Source organism: Phyllobates terribilis, unplaced genomic scaffold, assembly GCF_046119375.1.
Source record: "Phyllobates terribilis strain yellow unplaced genomic scaffold, ASM4611937v1 Scaffold_14__1_contigs__length_39327217, whole genome shotgun sequence".
NCBI classification, from domain to species: domain Eukaryota; kingdom Metazoa; phylum Chordata; class Amphibia; order Anura; family Dendrobatidae; genus Phyllobates; species Phyllobates terribilis.
In genome coordinates, this window is record NW_027362774.1 from 29825298 (window position 1) to 29842244 (window position 16947).

At 57.5% G+C, this 16947-nt stretch overlaps 1 protein-coding gene across 4 annotated transcripts in view; it reads left to right on the forward strand.

Annotated features, from left to right (window-relative positions):
• Positions 1-16947, forward strand: part of HYDIN (HYDIN axonemal central pair apparatus protein) — a 313905-nt gene that overhangs the window by 16662 nt on the left and 280296 nt on the right. For all 4 annotated transcript variants that reach the window (XR_012253067.1, XM_073659829.1, XM_073659831.1 and 1 more), the window contains exon 2: positions 14308-14402. Coding sequence is in view for 3 of the 4 variants with exons in the window: in XM_073659829.1 (XP_073515930.1) it covers positions 14328-14402 (75 nt within the window). In the remaining variant the exon portion in view is untranslated. The remainder of the gene's footprint in view (positions 1-14307; positions 14403-16947) is intronic.

The window sequence follows — 16947 nt, forward strand, 5'->3', positions numbered from 1 at the left end:
GGTGGCACGTTGTATATACCGCTGCCCTGTGTGCTGGCTCTGTGCTGTATACGGTGGTGGCACGTTGTCTATACTGCTGCCCTGTGTGCTGGCTCTGTGCTGTATACGGTGGTGGCACGTTGTATATACCGCTGCTCTGTGTGCTGGCTCTGTGCTGTACAAGGTGGTGGCATGTTATATATACCGCTGCCCTGTGTGCCGGCTCTGTGCTGTATACGGTGGTGGCACGTTGTATATACCGCTGCTCTGTGTGCTGGCTCTGTGCTGTACACGGTGGTGGCATGTTATATATACCGCTGCCCTGTGTGCCGGCTCTGTGCTGTACACGGTGGTGGCACGTTGTCTATACTGCTGCCCTGTGTGCCGGCTCTGTGCTGTATACGGTGGTGGCACGTTGTATATACCGCTGCCCTGTGTGCTGGCTCTGTGCTGTATACGGTGGTGGTACGTTGTATATACCGCTGCCCCGTGTGCCGGCTCTGTGCTGTATACTGTGCTGGCACGTTGTATATACCGCTGCCCTGTGTGCTGGCTCTGTGCTGTATACGGTGTTGGCACGTTATATATACCGCTGCCCTGTGTGCTGGCTCTGTGCTGTATACGGTGGTGGCACGTTGTATATACCGCTGCCCTGTGTGCCGGCTCTGTGCTGTATACGGTGGTGGCACGTTGTATATACCGCTGCCCTGTGTGCTGGCTCTGTGCTGTATACGGTGGTGGCTCGTTGTATATACCGCTGCCTTGTGTGCCGGCTCTGTGCTGTATACGGTGGTGTCACGTTGTATATACTGCTGCCCTGTGTGCCGGCTCTGTGCTGTATACGGTGGTGGCACGTTGTATATACCGCTGCCCTGTGTGCTGGCTCTGTGCTGTATACGGTGGTGGCTCGTTGTATATACCGCTGCCTTGTGTGCTGGCTCTGTGCTGTATACGGTGGTGGCACGTTGTATATACCGCTGCCCTGTGTGCCGGCTCTGTGTTGTATACGGTGGTGGTACGTTATATATACCGCTGCCCTGTGTGCCGGCTCTGTGCTGTATACGGTGGTGGTACGTTGTATATACTGCTGCCCTGTGTGCCGGCTCTGTGCTGTATACGGTGGTGGCACGTTATATATACCGCTGCCCTGTGTGCCGGCTCTGTGCTGTATACGGTGGTGGCACGTTGTATATACCGCTGCCCTGTGTGCTGGCTCTGTGCTGTATACGGTGGTGGTACGTTGTATATACCGCTGCCCTGTGTGCCGGCTCTGTGCTGTATACGGTGTTGGCACGTTGTATATACCGCTGCCCTGTGTGCTGGCTCTGTGCTGTATACGGTGGTGGCACGTTGTATATACTGCTGCCCTGTGTGCTGGCTCTGTGCTGTATACGGTGGTGGCACGTTGTATATACCGCTGCCCTGTGTGCTGGCTCTGTGCTGTATACGGTGGTGGCGCGTTGTATATACTGCTGCCCTGTGTGCCTGCTCTGTGCTGTATACGGTGGTGGCACGTTGTATATACCGCTGCCCTGTGTGCTGGCTCTGTGCTGTATACGGTGGTGGCACGTTGTATATGACGCTGCCCCGTGTGCCGGCTTTGTGCTGTATACGGTGGTGGCACGTTGTATATACCGCTGCCCTGTGTGCCGGCTCTGTGCTGTATACGGTGGTGGCACGTTGTATATACCGCTGCCCCGTGTGCCGGCTCTGTGCTGTATACGGTGGTGGTACGTTGTATACACCGCTGCCCTGTGTGCCGGCTCTGTGCTGTATACGGTGTTGGCACGTCATATATACCGCTGCCCTGTGTGCCTGCTCTGTGCTGTATACGGTGTTGGCACGTTGTATATACCGCTGCCCTGTGTGCTGGCTCTGTGCTGTATACGGTGGTGGCACGTTGTATATACCGCTGCCCTGTGTGCTGGCTCTGTGCTGTAAACGGTGGTGGTATGTTGTATATACCGCTGCCCTGTGTGCCGGCTCTGTTCTGTATACGGTGGTGGTACGTTGTATATACTGCTGCCCTGTGTGCCGGCTCTGTGCTGTATACGGTGGTGGCACGTTGTATATACCGCTGCCCTGTGTGCCGGCTCTGTGCTGTATATGGTTGTGGCACGTTGTATATACCGCTGCCCTGTGTGCTGACTCTGTGCTGTATACGGTGGTGGTACGTTGTATATACCGCTGCCCCGTGTGCAGGCTCTGTGCTGTATACGGTGGTGGCACGTTGTATATACCGCTGCCCTGTGTGCCGGCTCTGTGCTGTACACGGTGGTGGTACGTTGTATATACCGCTGCCCTGTGTGCCGGCTCTGTGCTGTACACGGTGGTGGTACGTTGTATATACCGCTGCCCCGTGTGCAGGCTCTGTGCTGTATACGGTGGTGGCACGTTGTATATACCGCTGCCCTGTGTGCCGGCTCTGTGCTGTATATGGTGGTGGCACGTTGTATATACCGCTGCCCTGTGTGCTGACTCTGTGCTGTATACGGTGGTGGTACGTTGTATATACCGCTGCCCCGTGTGCAGGCTCTGTGCTGTATACGGTGGTGGCACGTTGTATATACCGCTGCCCTGTGTGCCGGCTCTGTGCTGTACACGGTGGTGGTACGTTGTATATACCGCTGCCCTGTGTGCCGGCTCTGTGCTGTACACGGTGGTGGTACGTTGTATATACCGCTGCCCTGTGTGCCGGCTCTGTGCTGTATACGGTGGTGGCACGTTGTATGTACCGCTGCCCTGTGTGCTGGCTCTGTGCTGTATACGGTGGTGGCACGTTGTATGTACCGCTGCCCTGTGTGCCGGCTCTGTGCTGTATACGGTGGTGGCACGTTGTATATACCGCTGCCCTGTGTGCCGGCTCTGTGCTGTATACGGTGGTGGCAAGTTGTATATACCGCTGCCCCGTGTGCCGGCTCTGTGCTGTATACGGTGGTGGTACGTTGTATACACCGCTGCCCTGTGTGCCGGCTCTGTGCTGTATACGGTGTTGGCACGTTATATATACCGCTGCCCTGTGTGCCTGCTCTGTGCTGTATACGGTGGTGGCACGTTGTATATACCGCTGCCCTGTGTGCCGGCTGTGTGCTGTATACGGTGGTGGCACGTTGTATATACCGCTGCCCTGTGTGCCGGCTCTGTGCTGTATACGGTGGTGGCACGTTGTATATACCGCTGCCCTGTGTGCTGGCTCTGTGCTGTATACGGTGGTGGCACGTTGTATATACCGCTGCCCCGTGTGCTGGCTCTGTGCTGTATACGGTGTTGGCACGTTGTATATACCGCTGCCCTGTGTGCTGGCTCTGTGCTGTATACGGTGGTGGCACGTTGTATATACTGCTGCCCTGTGTGCTGGCTCTGTGCTGTATACGGTGGTGGCACGTTGTATATACCGCTGCCCTGTGTGCTGGCTCTGTGCTGTATACGGTGGTGGCGCGTTGTATATACTGCTGCCCTGTGTGCCTGCTCTGTGCTGTATACGGTGGTGGCACGTTGTATATACCGCTGCCCTGTGTGCTGGCTCTGTGCTGTATACGGTGGTGGCACGTTGTATATGACGCTGCCCCGTGTGCCGGCTTTGTGCTGTATACGGTGGTGGCACGTTGTATATACCGCTGCCCTGTGTGCCGGCTCTGTGCTGTATACGGTGGTGGCACGTTGTATATACCGCTGCCCCGTGTGCCGGCTCTGTGCTGTATACGGTGGTGGTACGTTGTATACACCGCTGCCCTGTGTGCCGGCTCTGTGCTGTATACGGTGTTGGCACGTCATATATACCGCTGCCCTGTGTGCCTGCTCTGTGCTGTATACGGTGTTGGCACGTTGTATATACCGCTGCCCTGTGTGCTGGCTCTGTGCTGTATACGGTGGTGGCACGTTGTATATACCGCTGCCCTGTGTGCTGGCTCTGTGCTGTAAACGGTGGTGGTATGTTGTATATACCGCTGCCCTGTGTGCCGGCTCTGTTCTGTATACGGTGGTGGTACGTTGTATATACTGCTGCCCTGTGTGCCGGCTCTGTGCTGTATACGGTGGTGGCACGTTGTATATACCGCTGCCCTGTGTGCCGGCTCTGTGCTGTATATGGTTGTGGCACGTTGTATATACCGCTGCCCTGTGTGCTGACTCTGTGCTGTATACGGTGGTGGTACGTTGTATATACCGCTGCCCCGTGTGCAGGCTCTGTGCTGTATACGGTGGTGGCACGTTGTATATACCGCTGCCCTGTGTGCCGGCTCTGTGCTGTACACGGTGGTGGTACGTTGTATATACCGCTGCCCTGTGTGCCGGCTCTGTGCTGTACACGGTGGTGGTACGTTGTATATACCGCTGCCCCGTGTGCAGGCTCTGTGCTGTATACGGTGGTGGCACGTTGTATATACCGCTGCCCTGTGTGCCGGCTCTGTGCTGTATATGGTGGTGGCACGTTGTATATACCGCTGCCCTGTGTGCTGACTCTGTGCTGTATACGGTGGTGGTACGTTGTATATACCGCTGCCCCGTGTGCAGGCTCTGTGCTGTATACGGTGGTGGCACGTTGTATATACCGCTGCCCTGTGTGCCGGCTCTGTGCTGTACACGGTGGTGGTACGTTGTATATACCGCTGCCCTGTGTGCCGGCTCTGTGCTGTACACGGTGGTGGTACGTTGTATATACCGCTGCCCTGTGTGCCGGCTCTGTGCTGTATACGGTGGTGGCACGTTATATATACCGCTGCCCTGTGTGCCGGCTCTGTGCTGTATACGGTGGTGGCACGTTGTATGTACCGCTGCCCTGTGTGCTGGCTCTGTGCTGTATACGGTGGTGGCACGTTGTATGTACCGCTGCCCTGTGTGCCGGCTCTGTGCTGTATACGGTGGTGGCACGTTGTATATACCGCTGCCCTGTGTGCCGGCTCTGTGCTGTATACGGTGGTGGCAAGTTGTATATACCGCTGCCCCGTGTGCCGGCTCTGTGCTGTACACGGTGGTGGCACGTTGTATATACCGCTGCCCTGTGTGCCGGCTCTGTGCTGTATACGGTGGTGGTAGGTTGTATATACCGCTGCCCTGTGTGCCGGCTCTGTGCTGTATACGGTGGTGGCACGTTGTATATACCGCTGCCCTGTGTGCTGGCTCTGTGCTGTATACGGTGGTGGCTCGTTGTATATACCGCTGCCTTGTGTGCTGGCTCTGTGCTGTATACGGTGGTGGCACGTTGTATATACCGCTGCCCTGTGTGCTGGCTCTGTGCTGTATACGGTGGTGGCACGTTGTATATACCGCTGCCCCGTGTGCCTGCTCTGTGCTGTACACGGTGGTGGCACGTTGTATATACCGCTGCCCTGTGTGCCGGCTCTGTGCTGTATACGGTGGTGGTACGTTGTATATACCGCTGCCCTGTGTGCCGGCTCTGTGCTGTATACGGTGGTGGCACGTTGTATATACCGCTGCCCTGTGTGCTGGCTCTGTGCTGTATACGGTGTTGGCACGTTGTATATACCGCTGCCCTGTGTGCCGGCTCTGTGCTGTATACGGTGTTGGCACGTTATATATACCGCTGCCCTGTGTGCTGGCTCTGTGCTGTATACGGTGGTGGCACGTTGTATATACCGCTGCCCTGTGTGCCGGCTCTGTGCTGTATACGGTGGTGGCACGTTGTATATACCGCTGCCCTGTGTGCTGGCTCTGTGCTGTATACGGTGGTGGCTCGTTGTATATACCGCTGCCTTGTGTGCCGGCTCTGTGCTGTATACGGTGGTGTCACGTTGTATATACTGCTGCCCTGTGTGCCGGCTCTGTGCTGTATACGGTGGTGGCACGTTGTATATACCGCTGCCCTGTGTGCTGGCTCTGTGCTGTATACGGTGGTGGCTCGTTGTATATACCGCTGCCTTGTGTGCTGGCTCTGTGCTGTATACGGTGGTGGCACGTTGTATATACCGCTGCCCTGTGTGCCGGCTCTGTGTTGTATACGGTGGTGGTACGTTATATATACCGCTGCCCTGTGTGCCGGCTCTGTGCTGTATACGGTGGTGGTACGTTGTATATACTGCTGCCCTGTGTGCCGGCTCTGTGCTGTATACGGTGGTGGCACGTTATATATACCGCTGCCCTGTGTGCCGGCTCTGTGCTGTATACGGTGGTGGCACGTTGTATATACCGCTGCCCTGTGTGCTGGCTCTGTGCTGTATACGGTGGTGGTACGTTGTATATACCGCTGCCCTGTGTGCCGGCTCTGTGCTGTATACGGTGGTGGCACGTTGTATATACCGCTGCCCTGTGTGCTGGCTCTGTGCTGTATACGGTGGTGGCACGTTGTATATACCGCTGCCCCGTGTGCCGGCTCTGTGCTGTATACGGTGGTGGTACGTTGTATACACCGCTGCCCTGTGTGCCTGCTCTGTGCTGTATACGGTGGTGGCACGTTGTATATACCGCTGCCCCGTGTGCTGGCTCTGTGCTGTATACGGTGTTGGCACGTTGTATATACCGCTGCCCTGTGTGCCGGCTCTGTGCTGTATACGGTGGTGGCACGTTGTATATGCCGCTGCCCCGTGTGCCGGCTTTGTGCTGTATACGGTGGTGGCACGTTGTATATACCGCTGCCCTGTGTGCCGGCTCTGTGCTGTATACGGTGGTGGCACGTTGTATATACCGCTGCCCCGTGTGCCGGCTTTGTGCTGTATACGGTGGTGGCACGTTGTATATACCGCTGCCCTGTGTGCCGGCTGTGTGCTGTATACGGTGGTGGCACGTTGTATATACCGCTGCCCTGTGTGCCGGCTCTGTGCTGTATACGGTGGTGGCACGTTGTATATACCGCTGCCCTGTGTGCTGGCTCTGTGCTGTATACGGTGGTGGCACGTTGCATATACCGCTGCCCCGTGTGCCGGCTCTGTGCTGTATACGGTGGTGGTACGTTGTATACACCGCTGCCCTGTGTGCCGGCTCTGTGCTGTATACGGTGTTGGCACGTCATATATACCGCTGCCCTGTGTGCCTGCTCTGTGCTGTATACGGTGGTGGCACGTTGTATATATCGCTGCCCCGTGTGCTGGCTCTGTGCTGTATACGGTGTTGGCACGTTGTATATACCGCTGCCCTGTGTGCCGGCTCTGTTCTGTATACGGTGGTGGTACGTTGTATATACTGCTGCCCTGTGTGCCGGCTCTGTGCTGTATACGGTGGTGGCACGTTGTATATACCGCTGCCCTGTGTGCCGGCTCTGTGCTGTATATGGTGGTGGCACGTTGTATATACTGCTGCCCTGTGTGCTGGCTCTGTGCTGTATACGGTGGTGGCACGTTATATATACCGCTGCCCTGTGTGCCTGCTCTGTGCTGTATACGGTGGTGGCACGTTGTATATACCGCTGCCCTGTGTGCCGGCTCTGTGCTGTATACGGTGGTGGCACGTTGTATATACTGCTGCCCTGTGTGCTGGCTCTGTGCTGTATACGGTGGTGGCACGTTATATATACCGCTGCCCTGTGTGCCTGCTCTGTGCTGTATACGGTGGTGGCACGTTATATATACCGCTGCCCTGTGTGCCTGCTCTGTGCTGTATACGGTGGTGGTACGTTGTTTATACCGCTGCCCTGTGTGCCGCCTCTGTGCTGTATACGGTGTTGGCACGTTGTATATACCGCTGCCCTGTGTGCCGGCTCTGTGCTGTATACGGTGGTGGCACGTTGTATATACCGCTGCCCTGTGTGCCGGCTCTGTGCTGTATACGGTGGTGGTACGTTGTATATACAGCTGCCCTGTGTGCCGCCTCTGTGCTGTATACTGTGGTGGCACGTTGTATATACCGCTGCCCTGTGTGCTGGCTCTGTGCTGTATACGGTGGTGGTACGTTGTATATACCGCTGCCCCGTGTGCCGGCTCTGTGCTGTATACGGTGGTGGCACGTTGTATATACCTCTGCCCTGTGTGCTGGCTCTGTGCTGTATACGATGGTGGCACGTTGTATGTACCGCTGCCCTGTGTGCTGGCTCTGTGCTGTATACGGTGGTGGTACGTTGTATATACCGCTGCCCTGTGTGCTGGCTCTGTGCTGTATACGGTGGTGGCACGTTGTATATACCGCTGCCCTGTGTGCCGGCTCTGTGCTGTATACGGTGGTGGTACGTTGTATATACCGCTGCCCTGTGTGCCGGCTCTGTGCTGTATACGGTGGTGGCACGTTGTATATACCGCTGCCCTGTCTGCTGGCTCTGTGCTGTATACGGTGGTGGTACGTTGTATGTACTGCTGCCCTGTGTGCTGGCTCTGTGCTGTATATGGTGGTGGCACGTTGTATATACCGCTGCCCTGTGTGCTGGCTCTGTGCTGTATACGGTGGTGGCACGTTGTATATACCGCTGCCCTGTGTGCCGGCTCTGTGCTGTATACGGTGGTGGCACGTTGTATATACTGCTGCCCTGTGTGCCGGCTCTGTGCTGTATACGGTGGTGGCACGTTGTATATACTGCTGCATTGTGTGCCGGCTCTGTGCTGTATACGGTGGTGGCACGTTGTATATACCGCTGCCCTGTGTGCTGGCTCTGTGCTGTATACGGTGATGGCACGTTGTATATACTGCTGCCCTGTGTGCCGGCTCTGTGCTGTATACGGTGGTGGCACGTTGTATATACCGCTGCCCTGTGTGCCGGCTCTGTGCTGTATACGGTGGTGGCACGTTGTATATACCGCTGCCCTGTGTGCCGGCTCTGTGCTGTACACGGTGGTGGTACGTTGTATATACCGCTGCCCTGTGTGCCGGCCCTGTGCTGTACACGGTGGTGGTACGTTGTATATACCGCTGCCCTGTGTGCCGGCCCTGTGCTGTATACGGTGGTGGCACGTTGTATATACTGCTGCCCTGTGTGCAGGCTCTGTGCTGTACACGGTGGTGGCACGTTGTATGTACTGCTGCCCTGTGTGCTGGCTCTGTGCTGTATACGGTGGTGGCACGTTGTATATACCGCTGCCCTGTGTGCCGGCTCTGTGCTGTATACGGTGGTGGTACGTTGTATATACCGCTGCCCTGTGTGCTGTCTCTGTGCTGTATACGGTGATGGCACGTTGTATATACCGCTGCCCTGTGTGCCGGCTCTGTGCTGTATATGGTGGTGGCACATTGTATATACCGCTGTCCTGTGTGCTGGCTCTGTGCTGTATACGGTGGTGGCACGTTGTATATACCGCTGCCCTGTGTGCTGGCTCTGTGCTGTATACGGTGGTGGCACGTTGTATATACCGCTGCCCTGTGTGCCGGCTCTGTGCTGTATACGGTGGTGGTACGTTGTATACACCGCTGCCTTGTGTGCCGGCTCTGTGCTGTACACGGTGGTGGTACGTTGTATATACCGCTGCCCTGTGTGATAGCTCTGTGCTGTATACGGTGGTGGCACGTTGTATATACCGCTGCCCTGTGTGCTGGCTCTGTGCTGTACACGGTGGTGGTACATTGTATATACCGCTGCCCTGTGTGCTGGCTCTGTGTTGTATACGGTGGTGGCACGTTGTATATACCGCTGCCCTGTGTGCCGGCTCTGTGCTGTATACGGTGGTGGTACGTTGTATATACCGCTGCCCTGTGTGCAGGCTCTGTGCTGTATACGGTGGTGGCACGTTGTATATACCGCTGCCCTGTGTGATAGCTCTGTGCTGTATACGGTGGTGGCACGTTGTATATACCGCTGCCCTGTGTGCTGGCTCTGTGCTGTACACGGTGGTGGTACGTTGTATATACCGCTGCCCTGTGTGCTGGCTCTGTGTTGTATACGGTGGTGGCACGTTGTATATACCGCTGCCCTTTGTGCTGGCTCTGTGCTGTATACGGTGGTGGCACGTTGTATATACCGCTGCCCTGTGTGCCGGCTCTGTGCTGTACACGGTGGTGGTACGTTGTATATACCGCTGCCCTGTGTGCCGGCTCTGTGCTGTATACGGTGGTGGCACGTTGTATATACTGCTGCCCTGTGTGCCGGCTCTGTGCTGTATACGGTGGTGGCACGTTGTATGTACCGCTGCCCTGTGTGCTGGCTCTGTGCTGTATACGGTGGTGGCACGTTGTATATACCGCTGCCCTGTGTGCCGGCTCTGTGCTGTATACGGTGGTGGCACGTTGTATATACCGCTGCCCTGTGTGCTGGCTCTGTGCTGTATACGGTGGTGGCACGTTGTATGTACCGCTGCCCTGTGTGCTGGCTCTGTGCTGTATACGGTGGTGGCACGTTGTATATACCGCTGCCCTGTGTGCCGGCTCTGTGCTGTACACGGTGGTGGCACGTTGTATATACCGCTGCCCTGTGTGCTGGCTCTATGCTGTATACGGTGGTGGCACGTTGTATATACCGCTGCCCTGTGTGCTGGCTCTGTGCTGTATACGGTGGTGGCACATTGTATATACCGCTGCCCTGTGTGCCGGCTCTGTGCTGTATACGGTGGTGGTACGTTGTATATACCGCTGCCCTGTGTGCTGGCTCTATGCTGTATACGGTGGTGGCACGTTGTATATACCGCTGCCCTGTGTGCCGGCTCTGTGCTGTACACGGTGGTGGCACGTTGTATATACCGCTGCCCTGTGTGCTGGCTCTATGCTGTATACGGTGGTGGCACGTTGTATATACCGCTGCCCTGTGTGCTGGCTCTGTGCTGTATACGGTGGTGGCACATTGTATATACCGCTGCCCTGTGTGCCGGCTCTGTGCTGTATACGGTGATGGCACGTTGTATATACCGCTGCCCTGTGTGCCGGCTCTGTGCTGTATATGGTGGTGGCACATTGTATATACCGCTGTCCTGTGTGCTGGCTCTGTGCTGTATACGGTGGTGGCACGTTGTATATACCGCTGCCCTGTGTGCTGGCTCTGTGCTGTATACGGTGGTGGCACTTTGTATATACCGCTGCCCTGTGTGCCGGCTCTGTGCTGTATACGGTGGTGGTACGTTGTATACACCGCTGCCTTGTGTGCCTGCTCTGTGCTGTATACGGTGGTGGCACGTTGTATATACCGCTGCCCTGTGTGCCGGCTCTGTGCTGTATACGGTGGTGGCACGTTGTATATACTGCTGCCCTGTGTGCTGGCTCTGTGCTGTATACGGTGGTGGCACGTTATATATACCGCTGCCCTGTGTGCCTGCTCTGTGCTGTATACGGTGGTGGCACGTTATATATACCGCTGCCCTGTGTGCCTGCTCTGTGCTGTATACGGTGGTGGTACGTTGTATATACCGCTGCCCTGTGTGCTGGCTCTGTGCTGTATACGGTGTTGGCACGTTGTATATACCGCTGCCCTGTGTGCTGGCTCTGTGCTGTATATGGTGGTGGCACGTTGTATATACTGCTGCCCTGTGTGCCGGCTCTGTGCTGTATACGGTGGTGGCATGTTGTATATACCTCTGCCCTGTGTGCTGGCTCTGTGCTGTATACGGTGGTGGCACGTTGTATATACCGCTGCCCTGTGTGCCGGCTCTGTGCTGTATACGGTGGTGGTACGTTGTTTATACCGCTGCCCTGTGTGCCGGCTCTGTGCTGTATACGGTGTTGGCACGTTGTATATACCGCTGCCCTGTGTGCCGGCTCTGTGCTGTATACGGTGTTGGCACGTTGTATATACCGCTGCCCTGTGTGCCGGCTCTGTGCTGTATACGGTGGTGGTACGTTGTATATACCGCTGCCCTGTGTGCCGGCTCTGTGCTGTATACGGTGGTGGCACGTTGTATATACCGCTGCCCTGTGTGCCGGCTCTGTGCTGTATATGGTGGTGGCACGTTGTATATACTGCTGCCCTGTGTGCTGGCTCTGTGCTGTATACGGTGGTGGCACGTTATATATACCGCTGCCCTGTGTGCCTGCTCTGTGCTGTATACGGTGGTGGCACGTTGTATATACCGCTGCCCTGTGTGCTGGCTCTGTGCTGTATACGGTGTTGGCACGTTGTATATACCGCTGCCCTGTGTGCCGGCTCTGTGCTGTATACGGTGGTGACACGTTGTATATACCTCTGCCCTGTGTGCTGGCTCTGTGCTGTATACGGTGGTGGCACGTTGTATATACCGCTGCCCTGTGTGCCGGCTCTGTGCTGTATACGGTGGTGGCACGTTGTTTATACCGCTGCCCTGTGTGCCGGCTCTGTGCTGTATACGGTGTTGGCACGTTGTATATACCGCTGCCCTGTGTGCCGGCTCTGTGCTGTATACGGTGGTGGCACGTTGTATATACCGCTGCCCTGTGTGCCGGCTCTGTGCTGTATACGGTGGTGGTACGTTGTATATACCGCTGCCCTGTGTGCCGCCTCTGTGCTGTATACTGTGGTGGCACGTTGTATATACCGCTGCCCCGTGTGCCGGCTCTGTTCTGTATACGGTGGTGGCACGTTGTATATACCGCTGCCCTGTGTGCTGGCTCTGTGCTGTATACGGTGTTGGCACGTTATATATACCGCTGCCCTGTGTGCTGGCTCTGTGCTGTATACGGTGGTGGCACGTTGTATATACCGCTGCCCTGTGTGCCGGCTCTGTGCTGTATACGGTGTTGGAACGTTGTCTATACTGCTGCCCTGTGTGCCGGCTCTGTGCTGTATACGGTGGTGGCACGTTGTATATACCGCTGCCCTGTGTGCTGGCTCTGTGCTGTATACGGTGGTGGCTCGTTGTATATACCGCTGCCTTGTGTGCTGGCTCTGTGCTGTATACGGTGGTGGCACGTTGTATATACCGCTGCCCTGTGTGCTGGCTCTGTGTTGTATACGGTGGTGGCACGTTGTATATACCGCTGCCCTGTGTGCCGGCTCTGTGCTGTATACGGTGGTGGTACGTTGTATATACTTCTGCCCTGTGTGCCGGCTCTGTGTTGTATACGATGGTCGCACGTTATATATACCGCTGCCCTGTGTGCCGGCTCTGTGCTGTATACGGTGGTGGCACGTTGTATATACCGCTGCCCTGTGTGCCGGCTCTGTGCTGTATACGGTGGTGGCACGTTGTATATACCGCTGCCCCGTGTGTCGGCTCTGTGCTGTATACGGTGGTGGCATGTTGTATATACCGCTGCCCTGTGTGCCGGCTCTGTGCTGTATATGGTGGTGGCACGTTGTATATACCGCTGCCCCGTGTGTCGGCTCTGTGCTGTATACGGTGGTGGCATGTTGTATATACCGCTGCCCTGTGTGCCGGCTCTGTGCTGTATACGGTGGTGGCACGTTGTATATACCGCTGCCCTGTGTGCCGGCTCTGTGCTGTATACGGTGGTGGCACGTTGTATACACTGCTGCCCCGTGTGCCGGCTCTGTGCTGTATACGGTGGTGGCATGTTGTATATACCGCTGCCCTGTGTGCCGGCTCTGTGCTGTATACGGTGGTGGTACGTTGTATATACCGCTGCCCTGTGTGCCGGCTCTGTGCTGTATACGGTGGTGGTACGTTGTATATACCGCTGCCCTGTGTGCCGGCTCTGTGCTGTATACGGTGGTGGTACGTTGTATATACCGCTGCCCTGTGTGCCGGCTCTGTGCTGTATACGGTGGTGGCACGTTGTATATACCGCTGCCCTGTGTGCTGGCTCTGTGCTGTATACGGTGGTGGCACGTTGTATATACCGCTGCCCTGTGTGCCGGCTCTGTGCTGTATACGGTGGTGGCACGTTGTATATACCGCTGCCCTGTGTGCCGGCTCTGTGCTGTATACGGTGGTGGTACGTTGTATATACCGCTGCCCTGTGTGCTGGCTCTGTGCTGTATACGGTGGTGGCACGTTGTATATACCGCTGCCCTGTGTGCCGGCTCTGTGCTGTATACGGTGGTGGTACGTTGTATATACCGCTGCCCTGTGTGCTGGCTCTGTGCTGTATACGGTGGTGGTACGTTGTATATACTGCTGCCCTGTGTGCCGGCTCTGTGCTGTACACGGTGGTGGTACGTTGTATATACCGCTGCCCTGTGTGCTGGCTCTGTGCTGTATACGGTGGTGGTACGTTGTATATACTGCTGCCCTGTGTGCCGGCTCTGTGCTGTATACGGTGGTGGCACGTTGTATATACCGCTGCCCTGTGTGCCGGCTCTGTGCTGTATACGGTGGTGGCACGTTGTATATACCGCTGCCCTGTGTTCCGGCTCTGTGCTGTATACGGTGGTGGCACGTTGTATATACCGCTGCCCTGTGTTCCGGCTCTGTGCTGTACACGGTGGTGGCTCGTTGTATACATTGGGGGGTGCCATGTTGATTGTCCCCCAGCTTTCCAGTATCAGATGTAGGGGTTTGTCAGTGTGACGGATCGGGGGTATCTCGGTCTCGGGCCGTGGGGGTCTCTGATGCTCTTGTACTGCCGGCTCTGTTGATCGTTCTTGTCTGTTCCTAGATGTTCTCGACCTCGCTGAGATGCCAAGCAGCATTCAGAGCCAAGTCCCAGCCCTCCGTGACCCCCGGCTGCCCGGACAGGAAGAGGCCGTAACGGTAAGAGGTGCTGGACAAATTGGGGCTTTTTTTTTATCCCTCATTGCTCGGCTTAGGAGGACAGATGTCAGCGACCGAACCCAGGGATAATCCGGGCACCAGCAAATCACGTCAGACAGATGCTCCGATCTAATACTGCGCCCTCACCTGGACTGGCACTACCCGCTGCCTACAGGTACAGTTGAGGCAGGTAATGCCACTATAATGCCTGGGCCGTGTCTGTACCTGCAACAATAATGTGTATTGTCCCCCCTCCAATAAGTATTAGCGGGAGCCGGTAACGATCCAACTCCATCATGCTGATATGTGGAGCACGGGCCGCACCGCCCTACTACTGATATGTGGAGCACGGGCCGCACCGCCCCTCTACTGATATGTGGAGCACGGGCCGCACCGCCCCTCTACTGATATGTGGAGCACGGGCCGCACCGCCCCTCTACTGATATGTGGAGCACAGGCCCCACCGTCCTACTACTGATATGTGGAGCACGGGCTGCACCGCCCCTCTACTGATATGTGGAGCACGGCCGCACCGCCCTTCTACTGATAAGGGGAGCACGGGCCGCACCACCCCTCTACTGATATGTGGAGCACGGGCTGCACCGCCCCTCTACTGATATGGGGAGCACGGGCCGCACCGCCCTTCTACTGATATGTGGAGCACGGGCCGCACCGCCCCTCTACTGATATGGGGAGCACGGGCCGCACCGCCCCTCTACTGATATGTGGAGCACGGGCCGCACCGTCCCACTACTGATATGGGGAGCACGGGCCGCACCGCCCCTCTACTGATATGTGGAGCACGGGCCGCACCGTCCCACTACTGATATGGGGAGCACGGGCCGCACCGCCCCTCTACTGATATGTGGAGCACGGGCCGCACCGCCCCTCTACTGATATGTGGAGCACAGGCCGCACCGCCCCTCTACTGATATGTGGAGCACGGGCCGCCCCTCCCCACTACTGATATGGAGAGCACGGGCCGCACCGCCCCACTACTGATATGTGGAGCACGGGCCGCACCGCCCCTCTTCTGATATGTAGAGCACGGGCCGCCCCTCCCCACTACTGATATGGGGAGCACGGGCCGCACCGTCCCACTACTGATATGTGGAGCACGGGCCGCACCGCCCCTCTACTGATATGTGGAGCACGTGCCGCCCCTCCCCACTACTGATATGGAGAGCACGGGCCGCACTGCCCCTCTACTGATATGGGGAGCACGGGCTGCCCCGTCCCACTACTGGTAAGGGGAGCACGGGCCGCACCGCCCCTCTACTGATATGGAGAGCACGGGCCGCACCGTCCCACTTCTGATATGGAGAGCACGGGCTGCACCGTCCCACTACTGATATGGGGAGCACGGGCTGCACCGTCCCACTACTGATATGGGGAGCACGGGCCCCCCGCCCCACTACTGATATGGGGAGCACGGGCCGCACCGCCCGACTACTGATATGGGGAGCACGGGCCGCACCGCCCCTCTACTGATAAGGGGAGCACGGGCCGCACCGCCCCTCTACTGATATGTGGAGCACGGGCCGCACCGTCCCACTACTGATATGGGGAGCACGGGCCGCACCGCCCCTCTACTGATAAGGGGAGCACGGGCCCCACCGCCCCACTACTGATAAGGGGAGCACGGGCCGCACCTCCCCTCTACTGATATGGGGAGCACGGGCCGCCCCGCCCCACTACTGATATGGGGAGCATGGGCCCCCCGCCCCACTACTGATATGGGGAGCACGGGCCGCACCGCCCCTTTACTGATATGGGGAGCACGGGCTGCACCGTCCCACTATTGATATGGGGAGCACGGGCCGACCCGCCCCACTACTGATATGTGGAGCACGGGCCGCCCCGCCCCACTACTGATATGGGGAGCACGGGCCGCACCGCCCCACTACTGATATGGGGAGCACGGGCCGCACCGCCCCACTACTGATATGGGGAGCACGGGCCGCCCCACTACTGATATGGGGAGCACGGGCCGCCCCTCCCCATTACTGATATGGGAAGCACGGGCCGCACCGTCCTACTACTGATATGGGGTGCACGGGCTGCCCCGCCCCACTACTGATATGGGGAGCACGGGCCGCCCCGCCCCACTACTGATATGGGGAGCACGGGCCGCCCCGCCCCACTACTGATATGGGGAGCACGGGCCGCCCCGCCCCACTACTGATATGGGGAGCACGGGCCGCCCCGCCCCACTACTGATATGGGGAGCACGGGCCGCACCGCCCCACTACTGATATGGGGAGCATGGGCCGCACCGCCCCTCTACTGATATGGGGAGCACGGGCTCCACCGTCCCACTATTGATATGGGGAGCACGGGCCGCCCCGCCCCACTACTGATATGTGGAGCACGAGCCGCACCGCCCTACTACTAATATGTGGAGCACGGGCCGAACTGCCCCACTACTGATATGGGGAGCACGGGCCGCAGCGCCCCTCTACTGATATGGGGAGCACGGGCCGCATCGCCCCTCTACTGATATGGGGATCACGGGCCACCCCACTACTGATATGGGGAGCACGGG